The following is a 16,483-nucleotide window of genomic DNA, read 5'->3' on the forward strand; positions in this document are numbered from 1 at the left end:
TGGTGGCCGGCAGCGCGCCAGCGCTCTCCGCCAGCCAGCCTGTCTGAGGAGGAAACCCAAGTGACAACCCTGATAACAACCCCTGCTCGTGGCCAGGGGCCCAGGGGCCCTGCACAGGAAGGCAGAGCCCCGGGAGCCTGCACTGAGCCCGTTGCAGAGGCCCCATTCTCCAGCCTGGTTTACAGGGTTGCTCTACGTGCACAAACCCCCCCCAGTGCCAAAAAGCACTGCGTGCCCCACACCCCAGGGCAAGCATGGGCACCACAAAGGGATGTAGTAGAAAAACTAAAGGTTTATTCTTTTTTTAATAAAATACATCCTTACAAAATAACCGTTTTTCTCCCACGCTGAGGGGCTGGGCATGGTTCTTGCCAGCTCTCCTTCCCTCCCCCTCTCCTCAATTTGGAGCTGTTCAAGGGTGCTGCTGGGGAAGGAGAGACAGCGATGTTCTCCTCAGGGGCCTCAGGGTGTGGGATGCCCTGGCTCGGTCTGGGCACAGTGGGAGCCCTTCAGAAGTGCCTGCAAAGGTGGCAAACCCCGGTGCCCTGTGGCAGAGCCCGAGGGTGCCTTAGTTTAACCCACCCACAGCATCACAGCGTGTCCCACCAGGGGCAGAGCTGCCGGCCAGCCGGACCCTGCCCTGGCTGCAGGTTGTTCCCGTGAGCCGGTGTCTGATGCTGCTCCTGCTGGTCGTGGGGCTGGCACAGGGTGCTGAAGGGGGATGATGACCGTGGTTTAGGAGAGGAGGAGGAAGAGGGTGCAGGTTTGTCAGTCAGTGTGGATTCTGCCAAGAGAGATGGGTGCACAGTGATTTCTGGTCTCTTGCCCCCCACTGCCCCTCTGCAAGCAATGTTGCCATCGGAGGTACGATGTCAATCCCACACCCAGTGCTGCATTGTGGACTTGCCCGCCCTGGGAAACACTGAGAGCATCACAGAATGGTAGGGGTTGGAAGGGACCTCTGGAGATAGTCTAGTCCAAGGTTAGACATTAGACCTGACCCCAGGTTAGACCTGACCACAGCTCAGATCTCCTCCACACCTCCCCTGGAGCCCTGCTGCCTTCCCAGAGGCCTTGGGACTGCCCCGAGACCCATAGCCCTCACCCCTTTCAGCTGTAAGCTAGCAGGGCTGGGGAAACACCGCTCACCTCTCACTGTGTGTTGTCCATCTCCTTTTGCTTCTTATGTGACTTCGACTGGGGGTTAAATGAGAGAAAACAATGACTCTTACAGACCTGCCCCTTTCTAATGGCAGGGAAAAATGTGGTTGAACAGCAACTTCTGACCCCTACTGTATAAGCATATATAAAGACGAATTTGAGGGCACTCGTTTTCTTGTCCTATGAAAGGCCACGAAACATCCCATGGCCATGGAGGCGTTCTCAGAAAGCAGAAAAGGGGACTTTCTCCAGTTTGCTAAGGCACTGGTCTGCCCCTGCTTCCCTTAACGCAATGCAAGTGTAACCAGATATTGGAATATCTGGGGATAAAGGGAGGGAATAAAGCTATTAACAGCAAGTCATACAGAAGATCTCCGTAATTTTGCAGAGGAGATCCATGGATCCCAGTCTCTGACAGTCCCAAGGGCTCAGGATTCCCACTAGCTCAGGAAGGCATCTGGTTGCTCCTCAACATAAATGTTGTTTGTGTTAGAGCGTCATTACTCATGCACACATCCACACTCACACACCCGCAAAAGCCTCCACAGGGAAGGGACTCGTGGTTACTTACAGGCTCCTGTTCTGCATATTTGAATTTCTTCTGCTTGTAATAGTCCCGTCCTTGGAGAAAATGCAGCAGGAGCAGGTCACAGAGGACAGAGGCCTTAAATCAAAGTGCAGTTAGGGTTGGGGCTGCCCTCCCGGATCACCTGTGCCACCTTGTACTTCCAGCTTGTTCCAGTTTGCCACGCAAATTAGGGTCACTTCTGCTTCAACTCACAATGTGGCAGCTGCCCAAGAGCGCACGGCCCCCGAATGTCCATTTAGGACAGCAGTGAAGTGTGCTGCGTTCAATACTGGGCAATTTAATGCCACAGAAATCAAGTGTTCCTGCTTTAGGTATATGCAGAGCACAACACCCTTCGGGTCATGCCAAAGTCTTTAATGACCGCAACTAAATAGGATGCTGATTTTCTGTTGTGCATGAAATACTGCACATCACTTCCAAAACCCCCTCAATACCAGCTCTAACTTGAAACTATCATGATACCAAGACATGGCCCTGCCACAAAAGCCTGCCTTCCCCTCACTTGGCAGGGCAGCAGCTCCCGCTAGCAGTATTCACATCAGCCACTGGTCAGCAGGAATCTATTTTCCTGAGCTAGTGAGGCAGGAGAGCACCTCCTTTTCCCCTTTTGCCCATCCCGTTGTCTGGGCTGGAATCAGCGTTTCGCTGCAGCTCAGGGACACTTCCCCACAGGTGTCACAGGCAAGGAGAATAATTTGAGAGTCTCCATATAGAGGCTGGAAATATCGGAACTTACCACCCCGAAAATACCAATTCCAGAGCCAATTGTGGTCATGGTTGGGATGATGTCAAATTTGCCTGCCTGAATAAAATCAGAGAAAACAGGTGATACGTTACAATCAGCCGAGGAAAAAAAATAAAAGGGTGCCATAGCTATAGGTGGGGTTCAGCTAAAGTGCCTTGCAGCAACCCAAACCACAACCACAGCACAGAGAGAAACAGGAATTGGGTAAGAGCTGGTTTTAAGCTCATTGGTCAAACAGAAAAATATGGTAGGTTAATTTTAGGCTGACACTAATTGAAATTCCTTTGCTTCCTGTATTTTTAATTAAAAAAAAAGTATACCTTTTAAATATTCCCAGTGGGAACACAACGAGGAAAGCCTTCTCTCCCAGTGGGGAAAAAAAAAAAAAAGACAAAATAGAAAAATGCAAAAGTTCAGCTTTTGGAAATATCAGTAAAAGATTTTGACTTTCCACACTTCTCCCCCAACCCATCCTGGCGTTTTTTGGGACAAAACTACTGGCCAAACTGCAGCTGACAGCCGTGACCTGTAAAATGGGCTTCCCCTCAACGTTCCTTTCCCTGCACTTGCCAAGGGCTGCTGTGAGTGGGCCAGCACCCGAGGAAACCGCTTGCACTGGTTTTCCTGGCCCCATGAGACATCCCCCGCCCCGGGTGCTGCATTACAGAGCTGGCACCTTCTGAGGATGTGGCAGTGCCGTCGCGGGCATCTGGGTGTGAACCCAGCGCCCAGTCACCCTTACCTTGCCATTCACCAAAATGTCGAACCGGATCCCAAACACCTTGTAGAGTGTCCTCTTGTCTGTCCCGTCTTCTTTGTAGTATTTGGCGTACCTGTCCGATGGGATGGTGAGTGTTAATGGCCTGCCAGGGTGTCTAACAGCCCCCTGCAACCCAGTGGTGCTGGGATCTTGATGGGTTGCAGAGGGGGACAAAGATCTGGGGATGCACTGGCACAGACCTGCTCCTGACCCTCTCCTTAACTCCCTTGAAGGAGCTCAGCTGTCGGCACCTCTCCCCTCTGTGCCTCAGTTTCCTTGCCTGCAAGTTGGAGCTAAAGCTCCTGCTTGTGCTGATACCTGGTGGCCCCAAGCGCTATGTGACAGCGGATATTAGTGCAGCACTAGCGGCAGCTTCGCCGAGAGCAGCAGCTGGAGCAGCAGCTCATGCCTAAATGTCATGCTGTGGCTGAATGCTTTGAAGTGTGGGAACATGTGAGATGACCCTGCACCTTCTCCAGTCTGTCCAGGGTCTTCCCAAGAGACCAGCTGAGCAGGAGAGTCTGCAAGGGGGAGGAGACATACAGGGAAAGGCAAGGGGGTAATTTTGAGGCCAAGGGATGGGTTATCACTTTTCTGACGCCATTCTACAGAGAGCACTGCTGTTCTGGCACTGGAAAAGGCAGTGAGTATTTTGGAGAACAGTCCCTGATCTTCCACCACCTCTTGAGTACTGTGGGATCCTGAAAGATGCCACCTCTGAATTCTGCCTGGAGAGTTAACAGGGGTCTCTTTACCTGAAGTTGAAGCCCGGTGAAACGTTACTGTCATCATTGTAAAGGCCGTGGAACTGGTAAATGGGTTTGCAGTACCGGATGGGCCAGTCGAGGTCGCAGTTCCAGTCTATGGTGATGCCCACCACTCCGCCCTGCAGCCGAGATGGGGGTCATGAGGTTTTCCCTCCTTGGACCTGGCCCACACGGAGAAATGCTTTCCCTCCTTGCACATGGCCTTTCTCGCTGCTATGAGGTGTCCTGGCTGTCCGGGTTACACGGGTCCCACCACTGCCTCGGCCCTCCTGGGCAGCCTCAGCTTTGTGCCCTATACGTCACCGCATGTGGAGGCACTTGCTTCTGCCCCAAATGCTGGATACACAATTAAATTCATGCCCTCTTATTCCTGATCAGCACCCTGGGCCCGAGGCATGGTCCTGAGAAATAGTGCTCACTGCAGATCCCCCATGGTCCTTGTGGGACAGCCTTCCCTTGCCTGATTTTGCCCATGAGATTCGCCTTTCCCATGGCTTAACCCTCCATCAAACCGTTAACAACACAGGCAGAATCGAAGGCGATCTAACATGGGCATAGACGAGAGTGAAATGAACCCATGAAAATCAGAAGAAAACCCCCTCTAAGAGAAGTGGTCATCTGCTAGGAAATGAAACTCACTCCAGGCTGTAACTAGCTGTGCCCCAGAGGCTCATCTTTTCGCACCTTTAATATATGCAAGCCTCTGATTTTATTAAATGCCTGGCAAAGTTAGCTTAAGGCTCTGCAGTGCAGAAATTGTAGATACTTTTGCATACCACACCATGCAAACTTCCATTTTTGAGCCTGGGGGGAGGCTGAGCTTTGCATGGTGCCACGAACAATATTTGACCGTCCAGCCAAGGTTTCCAAGCTCAACCGGATGGGATTTGGCCACACAGCTCTAATTACTCATTGCACAAGTTAAAACAAACTGAACCCTGGATTTACCGCCAGCAGGTCAAATCTTGTCAATCTTACAGGGGAGTTTCTGAGAAATGCTTACATATTAGGCCATGTCTAAGGATATTCATAATCTTTAAGAGCTAATTCTGACATTGCCTCACAAGTCCTTGAGAAAACAGAGCCCTCCTGTCTCAACGGCTTGGGGACGATTGCTCTGTCGATGTCCCCCTCCGCATGTCAGCAGGAAACATCATTTGAAATTGAAGTACCTTAACAGCCAGGAAGGTAAAATTCTGACCCGATTCCTTCACTATGTATCCCAGGTCAAACACGGGGCATAAGGAATCGGTGACTTTGTGATAGGTGCATTTCTTCAAGTACTGTTTGGTAACGCTCTCAACCAAGTTGCGCCTGTGAATGAAAAAAGAGTGAGAAAGAGTCTGAATAACCAATTAATTTGAGTGGGAAAGGACCTCTGGAGGTCCCTAGTCCAACCTATTCCTCAAAGCTGCATAACGTCGAAGCTCAGGGCCTCCTCCTCCTCTACATGCTCATCAGACTCCACACATGGAGAGCGGGCCCTTTCCTGTCTTGTTTCTCCCACCCCATCAGCAACTCATTTCTCTCGAACCTTGTCCTTTGGAGGAAGACCGTGTCCTCTTTTCTTTGCTGCAAACATTCTCCACCTCTGCTTTGGGTTTGCCGCTTTGCCTGCTGCTCAAACCCAGCACACGTCTGCCTGTCCTTACCTCTTCTAGCAAGCCCTGCTCTTATTCCTCAGCTTTGCAAACCCTCCTGTGGCCTTCACCATCCCTCCCAGCTGCACAGCTCATCCATGTGCTCTGCTCCGTGCACCAACAGTTTTCTTCCGGGACAGCTCATGGACAGGGTATCCCACAGCTTTTATGTTTAGCTGGATTTTGCTATCTCCTCCAGAAAGAGTGAAAAGGAAAGGGCGATGTCTTGCCTTCCACTCCACTCTGCTCTTTTGCCTAAAAATTCTTTTTCTGTGAAGCCTCCCTGACCCAGATGGTTTTGTAAGACGTGGGCCTTGCTCAACCCCATCCCATTGTTCATGCTCGGCAGTTAATTAACAGTGATGATCAAAGGCAGGAAGTTTCCCCATGAGCCCAGCCAGCTCTGGCTCAGCCCCTGCAACAGCAGCCAGCCCGGCTGCCCTCACCTCCCAGGACCTGCTCTCCCCCACCATATCCCCTCTCCTGCCTGCCCTCGCTCAGGTTGTCACCTCTCCTTGCTGCTGGTGAGGGACCCCCTCTCCCAGCCACCTCTCTGGGTGCAGCGAGATTTTGCCAAGCGTGCTGGCTGCCAGGCCATTTAACCCTGCCTACAGCGCAGGGACGCGGTCGGCTTAGAGAGAAGAATCCATCATCTTCAGCACAAATAGCTTCTGTTCATTTGTTCCAAATCAGATATATAATCAGTGTCATCACAAATCCTCTTACGTGCGCGCCTTCAGCCGGCAGCACTGTTTCCAGCGCTGCCTGGAAGGGGCCAACCCTGTAACCCATTGCAGAAACAGGTGGGAACCGTGATGTTCAGAGGGGCCCCTGCTCATTTCTGGGCACCAGGCTTGTCTTAGCTGCTCACACCCCACTGTGCCATGTAGTATTTTACTGTTAGCTTCAGGGAGGAACAGGGAGAAGAAAAATGAAGAATTAGAGAAGGTGCATTTTCACGTGCATCATGTGAGGGTAACTCAGGGGATGTTCCAGAAACCTTCTTTCCTGTAACCGCAGGTACCAGCTGAGGTGGGACAGATTTGGGAGGGAAGCACCACAGTTCCTATCAGCTAATCTGGTGACCAGTGCAGCAGTCAGAGTAGACCTGGGCTCACTGATGAGGGACGGCCTTCTCTGTATCAAGATTCCAGCTATAGCCATGGTTTCCCCTGAGCGACATGGCTGGGGGAACCGACCAGAAGCCATCCCCCCAAACCCCCCCCTTACCTGGACACCTTGAACCTGGGGAAGGTGATGCTGTTCTTGATGAACAAGGTGAACTTCTCTGCTTCTGACAACAGGGCAGGGCTGAAAAAAAAATGTTGTTGACATGTGTCCATCACTCAGCTTTCCGTCCTTTACATTTGGAGGAGATTCATCCAAACTGGGATGGATAGGACCCAGAAAAACTGGTGATCTCATCCCTTCCCTTTCTAAGTGAAAGATCCCAAGGACATTCAGAAAAGCCCCGAGGAAGGATGGAAGTGCCTGTTAGGGGACAGAGAGGGAGTTAGGTGCTGGGATTTCAGTTAAGAAACCCCAAAAGCACAGTGAGGTGGTCGGAAGATGCTCAAGGGCCTGCATGTTTCCCTGGGCTCCTTGTTGGACCTGTGGCTGTCCCTGTGGCCCTCCAGTGAGATGGGGGGGGGGGGGGGGGCAAGGAAAAAAAGGGCTTTGCATCTACCAGGAGATGCTTCACAGTGGCCTGTGGAGGCTGGAGGTGGAGAACATCTCATGGGCAGAGCACAACTTTACTCTGAAGGCAAATGGGATAGACAGGGGCTGCTGGTCCATGCACAGAGCACCCAGCAGAGATGCGGTGAACGGCCACTCCAGGAGAGGCACAAACCCCCTGGGGACACTGAGCAGCATGTACAGCCATGGGGTCTGCATCTGCTGTCCTGGGGGCAACCTGCAGAGCCCCAGCTTGCCCAGCCCTACACTGAGTGCTGCTGGGAACTGGGGTGGAAAAGGGGGCAGCAACATCATTCCTTACCTGGGAACGTGGTCATCAACTTCAACGGGGCACCAGCCAAAGATCTCACAGGTCTTCACAGAGCTGTTGAAATGCACACACTTGCCTGTCATGAGCCCTGTGGGGAAGAGAGCAAGCTACTCCACACCCCTGGATACCGGGAAATCCCAGCCTCACACTGGGATGGATGGCATCTGCTTGAAACTTCAGCCCTGCCACAGACATCCAAGGCATAAGACACTCAGGGCTTTGGTACCCCTTTATAAAAGGGGTAATTAATTGTGGCCTCTCAGCTCGGGGCAGTGGTTTCTCTTGTGCTACTGCACAGGGAAGCAACTGGGCAATTTTCTTGCTAAAATACACCTCAGAAAATGCCAAGCTGTTAGAAGGATAGCGGTGTGGGGTAAATGGTTTAGTCTTGATTAACGTTTTGTTGGCAGAGCTTTTTGCAGCTCAGATATCTTTCAGAAGAGGCAAACAGGACCAGCCCAGGTGGGACTCTCACCCAGCATGTCAGAGGTTTTTCTCAAACACTGTCAGCTGGTGGTCCAAAGCAGGTCTCCCTGCCAGACACCCCAGCCACGAGGCTTCGCCGGAGCACGTTGTGCTCAGCGTGTCTCACCAGAAATGCCTGCGCTGGAGCTTCGGGGCTGCGTGCCGTACCTTGTCCCTGGCGGCTGTATTTCCCTTTGCTGCAGTCGCTGTCCTGTGTGCAGAGCCCGGCATCTGGCAGCTGTTTGGAGAAAGCAGGCGGCCACCTCTCAGCATCACACCCTCCAGGGTTGTTCCCACTGGCCCTCCTGCCCCACCAGGCAGTGTTCTGGTCGGGGGAAATGCTGCCCAGCTGCAGCCAGAGCCTCATCCGTACACCACTTCCCAACCAAGGAAGCCCAGTTTAAGCAGGAAAAAGGAGGAATTTCTTTTTTAAACTCCAGGCAGATGCTTTTATTAAAGCCTTGAGTCTGTTCTGCATGATCATCTCAAAGAGAAGAAACTTAAACGGACGCTAGCTGTTTGTCAGCAGAATAAAAGCCTTCACATAGCACTCACAAGTCAGGAACAATAATATGGGGCCAGCTTCAGGCGTTCATTAAACCTTTCAATGTCAGGAAACTCCTTCCCCAGTGCCACCACCACAACCCCCTTAAATTACAGAAGCTGAGGCCACTGAGTGAAGACAGTGCGTTTACCTCCGGGCAGGTTCCTTGTTTCTGTCCAGGGGTGACAATGAAGTTGGTCATCACCACGAATGAGTTGTCCCCCTGTGGAGATAGAGCCAACAAGCTCACAGCTGGCATGGCATTTTCTGCAAGGGGCCTTTCCCTTGGGCAAGGGGTAGGGCACCAACATCACCAGAGCATGTGCAGGCAGACGGCACCTTTCTCCCTAACTTTGGATCCTCCACCCTCCTCTGCCACAGCTCAGGAAGCTGGTGGTGGCCCTGGGGAGCTGCAGTGCCACCAGGCCCGGGGGACAGTGGAGGACCCCCCTTGCTGTGTGAGATGCCTGTCTGGAGGCACCAGAGGAGCCTTCATCTTTTTGGAGGCAGCCTCAAATGTGCCCCATCAACCATGGCGGGTCCCCAGCACCGAATGCTCCCCAGGGGTGATATGTGGGCAGAGGTTTGTGGCAGGACCAACCTGCTTTCCACCACAGGGACACCATGTTATAATCAGCTGCATGGGAAACCTATGCTGAGGAGTCCGTCTGCACCCTGGCACGTGGGGAAAAGCGGCCATTGGGACAAAAGCAGCCCCCCTAACCCACCCACCCTGCCTCCTTACCTGGGGGGGGAAAACATAATCCACCACGTCCCAGATGTGAGGGCCCATGACACTCTCGTTGGTCAGCGTCAGGCCTTTCAGCTTCACCGAGACTGAGCTGACGATGCTGTCCTGAGACTGGTAGCCCTTTTCATAGAGGAAAACCCACCTGGATAGGGAAAGGTGGTGGGGTGAGCATGGCCACCAGCGCTCATCTGCAGGAGCCCCAAGTCCCAGCACATCACTGTGGACTAGAGTTTCTTCTACCAAGTCTCACCTGGGGGTTTATTTGCCAAATTTCCTCCAAATGGATGAGGGACGTGTTGCTGAGCTCTCCCCCCCCTTTGCCTGAGGCAGGTGGTAGCTGCAGGACCTGACTTCCATGGTGGGATGATTTATTTTGGGGACTGGGACACATTTTGTGTTGAGGGTGTGTGAAGGCAGGTGGAGCAGGGTGGCCATCAGCCATTTGGGATTAAAGCCTGTGGCGGGTTTGCAGCTTGCTGGGCTCAGCGACCCACCCAGACCCTCCTGATCTGCTTCACAGGCACTCTCCAAAAATCAGTGCCCCCAGGGCCAAGACAGGGGTAAGTCTGGCCGTGGCTCCCATCCAGGGCCACCATTCCCCATCCAGCAAAGGGAACTGCAGAGCCATAGTCCTGGGTGCAAGAGGGCTGCAGGAGCAGGGTTGGGGACACCGCTGTGGCCGTTATGGGGCTCTCCCTGCATTTCCCAGCCCATTGCGCTGCCATTAGGGCTGGCTCCTGACACTATTTAACCTATGGCATAAACAAGCTGCCGCTGGATTAACTCTGACTCAGGGAGACTATAAACATGGGCGAGCAACCATTTCGGGTAGTGCTCCGGCAGCGCGGAGCGTTCCTGGTGCTAAAAAAGGAGAGATCTGGTTTTTGTCCCCGCTGCCGCGGGCACTGGTCCCACCAGCCATGACAGGCAGCCCGCTGCCCGACGGATGGCCAGTGACGCCAGCCTGGTGTGTTGGCCCATCCTTGGGCACCTGACTGATGGGCATGGGGGAAAATGGGGGAACCCCAGGTGCTGCCTGGAGGTCTGCCCTATGGGTGCTGGACCTTATGGGGACCTCCTGGGGACAGTGATTTTGGCTTGCAGTCCTGTTGGCATGCTGGGACATGGGGTGAGGGGACCTCAAGCGTGGCATCTGCCCCGGTACCTGGGGATGGGAGCAGAAATTCAGCACTGCAGCCACCCCAGCTGGGATCCCCAGCTCCAACCTCCTCCTCCAAGGCAGAGGGCCATACTGGGTTACACTGGTTACACTGGGTATCTTCCCCGATGCTTTCAGAGCTACAGAAGGCTGTGAGCTGGGCAGCACCGTGGTGGAGTGTTTCCCCAAATCTGCCTCCAGCGCAGCCTCTGCCACTGCCACCTCATCCCTCCTTGGCAGAGGTGACTGCAGGCACACAGAGCTGGGCACCCCGCTGTGACACAGCCTCCCCATGGCAAGGCAGGATGTGGCCCTCACCCTGCCACTGAGATGTGGTCACAGCAAACAAGGCATCATTTCCCCATCGTGCTGTAAATGCTGCCTCTAGCCCTGCCTACGTGGTAAAAGTCCCCTGGTGTCACTCTCCGATGCGGCAGAGTCACCAAGCCCCCTTCCCTTGCTGGCCCCGTCCTGCGGCTCCCCCCGCAACCTGCTCACATGCCAGGTATTCAGGAAACAAAAGCCAGAAAGCGATGTCCAGCCAGGGAGTGCCCAGTGTTCCCTGGCCAGCAGCAATACTGCCTTATCTCAGCTCATCAGCAGAAAGAAGAGTGCTCCCTGAGGGCAACTCCGGGTGTCTCAGTGGGGTCAGTCCCACGTCCCTCCTCTGCACTGATGGCACTGCCACACATCCCTCCAGGACAGCCACACGTTGGCACGCATCCCCACAAGCATCCCACGCCTGCTGCCAAGGGGGACCAAAGCTGGGGTAATTGTAAATAAACAGATCTCTGCCTGCCAAACTGGCTTACAAAGAAGAAAAAATCTCAAGCGGCGTGGCTCAGTGCAGGCAGGGAACCAGAGGCAGTGCTGCAGGCAGCGAGGGGATGCCAATGGCTGGTGGGGCTACAGGCAGCACCCTCACAGGCAGCCCTTTGCTAGCAGAGCCCGACCCCACCAAAACAGCAAAAACTTAGGAATCAGAGCAACAATTTAGGAATTACAGCAACTTTATAGCAACCTCCTCCCCTCTGCCCCTGGCTGTCACCCCCAAGCTGGTTTTCTTTTTTCTCCCTCCTGGCTGGCTGCCCTGTTTTAGCTGGGTGTTTTAGCCACATTTCCTTAGGAGGTCCCACTCTGAGCAACCCTCTCTGCTGGCTCCCCGTGTGGCTGCCCCTGGCCGGCTTTGCTGGAGCCCTGGGGCTTCACAGGCTCAGCCTTTAGGAGAGCCAACACTGCTCCCAGTAACATCAGGCTGGGCCAAAACCCTTCACAACAGAGTGTCCTTGAGACCTTGGCTCAGCAGCAGTTTGGGATGAGGATTACCCTTGTGCTGGTGAGCAGGGTGGGAGCAACGCAGGGGTCCCACAATGAGCCCCAGGGAAGCTTTTCCCCCTTTCCAGGGGATCTGTGCTAAAAGCAGGGATGGGCACTGCTGCTCCCTGCAGCTACTCGCTTGCACTGAGCCCTGGGAGCTGCTGCCTCTCCTTTGGGCTGCACTAGGTGCCCTGTTTCCCCGAAATATCAATTTTTTCGAGTTCATTGCCAGACACCTCCTCTCCTTGCAAACATCCTGCCTGGGGCCCTTCCCGATGGAAGGGTGCTGGTCTCTCTCAAGGGCTCAGCCCACAGCAAAGATTTTTATCGATCATCACATCCCACAGCATGGCGCATTGTTGGACAGCGAGGGGACGGGGACCGAATTGCGTGGCAGGAGCAGCAGCCTCGGGCCACCCAAGGACACATGTTCTCACGCAGCTCTAAGCTCGCCTGCTCTACTCACTGCCTTTTTAAAGCAGCTGCTCTTGCACCGTGGCTGCTCTCGGGGCTGCCTCCCACAAGCGAAGCAAACCAGGGATTTGGAGCGAGGCTCCGTCCCAGCCCCAGCCGCTGGGCTGGCCCTGCCTCCCTGGCAGGGCGGCGGACGGGGAGATTTATGGTCCTGTCTTGAGCCGCTTGAGTCTCACAAATCACTGCGCTGGCCCCAGCTGCCTCTTAGTTAATATAAGTGAAAATAAAAATAACAACAGATTCTCAGGCCACCATCCAGCAGTTTGAGTGGGATTTGGATGCAGCTCAGTGAGGCGCCGGGGCCCCGGTGTGCAGAGCTGGGCTGGGCAGAGATGAGCCTCCAGCCCGCGCACACAGCAGCTTCTGGTGAGTACACGGGGACTGGGTGGCCATCTGGAAGACCCATGGTGGGACACTGGGCAGCACAGGAGTGGCCACAGCCAGGGGAAGGTGAAGCCATCAGCAATTAAACACCCCCCGCATCAGGATACAGGGGATATACGAGCCCCTTCATCTCCACTGTTTTTTAAGCCGGTGGCAAAGCATTAATTCAGGGGAAAGCAGGCACCAGGGACCCTTACCCGATGATGTACGCCAGGACGATGAGCTGGATCAGCCGGAAGGTCAGTCCCACCTTTTTGTTCCTCACCAGCACCATCCTGGGGGTGTCATACTCGAAGAGGAAGGAGGACACTTTCTCCATGCATTTCTGCCCCATGGCTGTGCCAGGGTTGTGCCACAGCCTTCCGCCAGCCCTGCTGTTCACGACGCTGCGGGTCAGGCCGTGTCCGCCGCTGCTCGTGCAACTCCTTTATTTGCAGAGAGGATGAAAAAAAAAGAAAATAAAAGTGCTATCGGTGTTGCTCTGCACGCATCTGGGCTGTTGGGTTTCCTCCTCTGCGCGGGGACGGGGTTTCCTCTTCCTATAAGCTCTGGGCTGGGAGCAGCTGGTGCCCTACATGGTCCGGGGGTGGGACGGGGTGTGGGAGGGTGCAGGGCCACCCCGCTGCTGAGCCCACGTGCCACTGCGATGGAGCCACCCGTCCACGGGGGATGCATCCTCGCCCGGGGAAGGGGCCCTCCCTGGGGATAGAGGGGCTGCGGGCAGGGCTAGGGGTGAGCAGGGACCAAGAGGCATCCCTGGGGGCAACATCGGGATGGAGGAGATGGTAGGGGTCCCAGGAAAGGATTTTAAGAACTTGGGTAGGGGTATCACCCTTCCTGCCCCAGCAGCAACCTCAGGCTGTGGGTGTCCTGTTTGTGTCCCTAACCCATGTCCTGCTCTGTCCCTCAAAGCCTGCCCTGGGAAAAGGCTCAGGAAAGGGCTGGAGGGGCACAGAAACCTCAGCCCAGCAATTCAGAGCCAACCCACGGGGCAGCTGGGTGCCTGGTTTGGCCCTCTCCTGTGGTGAGGCTGCCCAGCTGGGGCTTGGCTGGTTCCCAGCTCTTGCACCGGGCTGGCTGGGAGCATTTCGTAGCATTTTTAGCATTTGCAGCATTTCCTGAAAGGCACGGCTGTGAGCGGGGCTGGGCCGGCGAGCCTGGGTCACAGCGAGGGATGCTCGGCGGGGTGGTGCAGGCGCTGCTTGAAGTAAAAATATCACTGAGAAAGGGGATGGATTTGTACATGTCAGACTGAGATTTGGGGGCCCACCTCGCCGCAGTGGGAAGCTTCGGCAGGGGTTCTGCCTCATTGCTGGGGAAAGCACAGAGGCTGTGGATGGGGGACCCTGTACCCATACTGCATCCCACTGGGCAGCCTCGAGGGCACAGCCCTATGGGGGTGAGCTCATTGCTGGGGAGCCCTGGGGCTGAGGAGGGTTGTTTTTTGAAGGAAGCAGAGGATGTTTCCCCAAAAAAGCCCAGAGTCTTGCAGCTTCAGCACTCTCTGCAAGGACAGGCTCCAATCCATGAGCCCTGGTTCATCTTCTGCCTCCTGTGACCTCAAAGGAGGTGCTGTTTGCCTGCGGCCGCCAAGGCTGGGACAAGGTCTCGCTCTGCAGGGGGAGATGGTTTTGGAAATATGGAAAAGTTTAACCTGCTGGAAGAAATCTTTCCTTTCCAGAGCATTTCTTTTAACATCATCACCTCTCATGTTCAATGGCCCATCACTTGGTACCATGTTGACCTAGCGACTCAATATTTTGCAGACCTGACAACCACGAAACAAATGGAACGAATCAATTATCTTTTCTGGGCACTAGGGAAAACAGGGGGAAAAGCAAACGAATGATTTATCCAAATCTTTTGGGCATACCATGAAGCTTGGGAATCAAAATCAGATGATCTCACATCACAAGTGACATGACACCATCCCAACGTCCCAGTCCTCAGCAACATGGAAAGCTGTCAGATGGGGAGCCAAAAGCAAATATGAAATGCTGATGCTAATCATATAAGATTGAAGGCTGATACTGCTATTGAGCGGCGCAGACAAACCTTATAAGCTTAGATATCTGTCAGGAGAGAAGCAAATAACTTACTGTATGAAACAAGGCCTTTTAGGGAAGGCTGCTCACCCTTGCCAAAGCCATGGGGATAATGAAAATAGGACAGCTAAATTTAACAGCAAAAATGACTTGTAAAAGAGTCACTTCTAACCTTCTCTCTGGTATTGGAGTCAATAAAATGGTTATAGCATGGATTTAGCTGAAATATTTTCCGTCCGGAGCTAATATGCATCTCCCATTTTAGTATCTCCTGGAGCCACGTTGCAGTCAGACAGTGGGGCCTGACCCCATGGATGCGTCTGGAGCGATGCGGGGAGTAGGGGACCCCAGCATGGGAGCACCCACAGGGCATGAGTCTTCCGGGCTGCTATCAGCACCCAGTATGGACACCCTCTTGGCTGTGGCACCCAAATGTTTGAAAGAAATCATAGCCTAAACCCTCGTGGGCTTAGGTGCCGCTGGCGCTTACACCTCTCCTGCACCCACGTCATCCCTGGCTTTACCACTCCTTAAATTACTTTATAACAGGGTATTTAATAGGTTTGGGTTGGCATTGCTAAGCTACCTGGCCCCACAACAGCGATGTGGGTGCGCGAGCGATGCCAGCTGGCCGGCGTGCCCGGCTGCCTGCTGGGGCTGCGTTCCCTCACACCCCTGTTTGCAGTGATGCTTCTCCCAGCGATAACCCACGTGAGCTGCTGACACACCTCCTCGCCTCTGCCAGGTGGTTATCGCAGGGAAATGCTCTGCTTGGGCTGTTGAGTTGTTAAATTACCTGCGCAGACAGGGCAGTCGCCTGCTGGGAGCTGCTGAGTCCATGGTGCTGTGATGCTTTCTGCTGCGGCTCCAGCGCTGGGCTGTCCTGACGTGAGGTTAGGGTTTGCTTTCTGTTTGCAAGAATCTGCTGTGATAATAAATATATTACTGTAATGCCTACATGAAAAATAAAATTAAAAAAAAACATTAGTGGAAAGAGAGTTTTCTGTGTCCTGTGTAAGGGGCAGCCCAGAGGGGTGCCCACCACCCACTGCACAGAGGCTTGCACAGTGGCTGTGACCTTGGGGATGTTTTTATCTCACATTCCTGCGGACACAAACTTGTACGATCACAGTCAGTTCCTCTGAACAACTTTTGCATTTGTTTGCCACTTTCAAGCAGAGCAGACGGGAGGCCCTGGGGCTGCTCTGCCTGGGGTGATGAGGTGCAAAGACTGTGGATGTTGCTGGAGGAGTGGCAGCAGCTTGAGCTTGGCTGCAGTAGGTCCTGGGCACAGAAAGGGCTGAATTGGGCTTGACCTGAGCAGCATGCAAACATGGGACCAAGTGTGGTGGGAGTGGGACACAGAGGGCAAAACCAGGTAGAGATAAGGAAAACGAGCCCCATGGGAGGGGAAAATGGAAGCAGCAAGTGAGGCTCTAAAGCCTCTGTGTTAGTGTCTGGGGTTGCAAAGCCCCAGGATCAGATTGCCCAAATGCTCTCCTGGGTCAGCTGGCATTGCCTGGTCCTCGTCACTGGGCTTGGCCTCATCCAGCATCTCCTTCAGCTCCAGCTGGGTCAGACGCCAAGGGAGTCGAGGGCTGGTGACCCACTGAGTGCGTCCCTGGCAGTGCTGCGCGGGGTTAGCACAGGACTCTGTTCATGGCTGCGAAAGCA

The 16,483-nt window shown here is 54.1% G+C and overlaps 1 protein-coding gene across 1 annotated transcript; it reads right to left on the reverse strand.

Moving 5' to 3' along the window:
* Positions 1-707: 707 nt before the first annotated feature.
* Positions 708-13,098, reverse strand: P2RX1 (purinergic receptor P2X 1). The gene is made up of 13 exons (XM_009953495.2): positions 12,962-13,098; positions 9,425-9,572; positions 8,831-8,902; positions 8,304-8,373; positions 7,662-7,758; positions 6,893-6,973; positions 5,195-5,336; positions 4,011-4,141; positions 3,238-3,328; positions 2,487-2,552; positions 1,733-1,825; positions 1,150-1,197; positions 708-784 (listed from the first exon to the last, which is right to left on the reverse strand). The coding sequence occupies exons 1-12, from the start codon at positions 13,096-13,098 to the stop codon at positions 1,153-1,155; spliced, it is 1,173 nt and encodes a 390-aa protein (XP_009951797.1). The 3' UTR covers positions 708-784; positions 1,150-1,152.
* Between the last annotated feature and the right edge of the window lie 3,385 nt (positions 13,099-16,483).

The sequence above is a fragment of the Leptosomus discolor genome, chromosome 18 (genome assembly GCF_034619465.1).
Source record: "Leptosomus discolor isolate bLepDis1 chromosome 18, bLepDis1.hap2, whole genome shotgun sequence".
Taxonomy (NCBI): Eukaryota; Metazoa; Chordata; class Aves; order Leptosomiformes; family Leptosomidae; genus Leptosomus; species Leptosomus discolor.

Bases quoted from the DNA above. Each gene is read 5' to 3' on its own strand.
- P2RX1 (XM_009953495.2), bottom strand. From the start codon at position 13,098: ATGGGGCAGAAATGCATGGAGAAAGTGTCCTCCTTCCTCTTCGAGTAT. The intron at 8,903-9,424 runs GTAAGGAGGCAG...CTATCTCCACAG, and splicing joins ATTATGTTTTCCCCCCCCAG to GGGGACAACTCATTCGTGGT. The intron at 7,759-8,303 runs GTACGGCACGCA...TCTTCCCCACAG, and splicing joins ATACAGCCGCCAGGGACAAG to GGCTCATGACAGGCAAGTGT.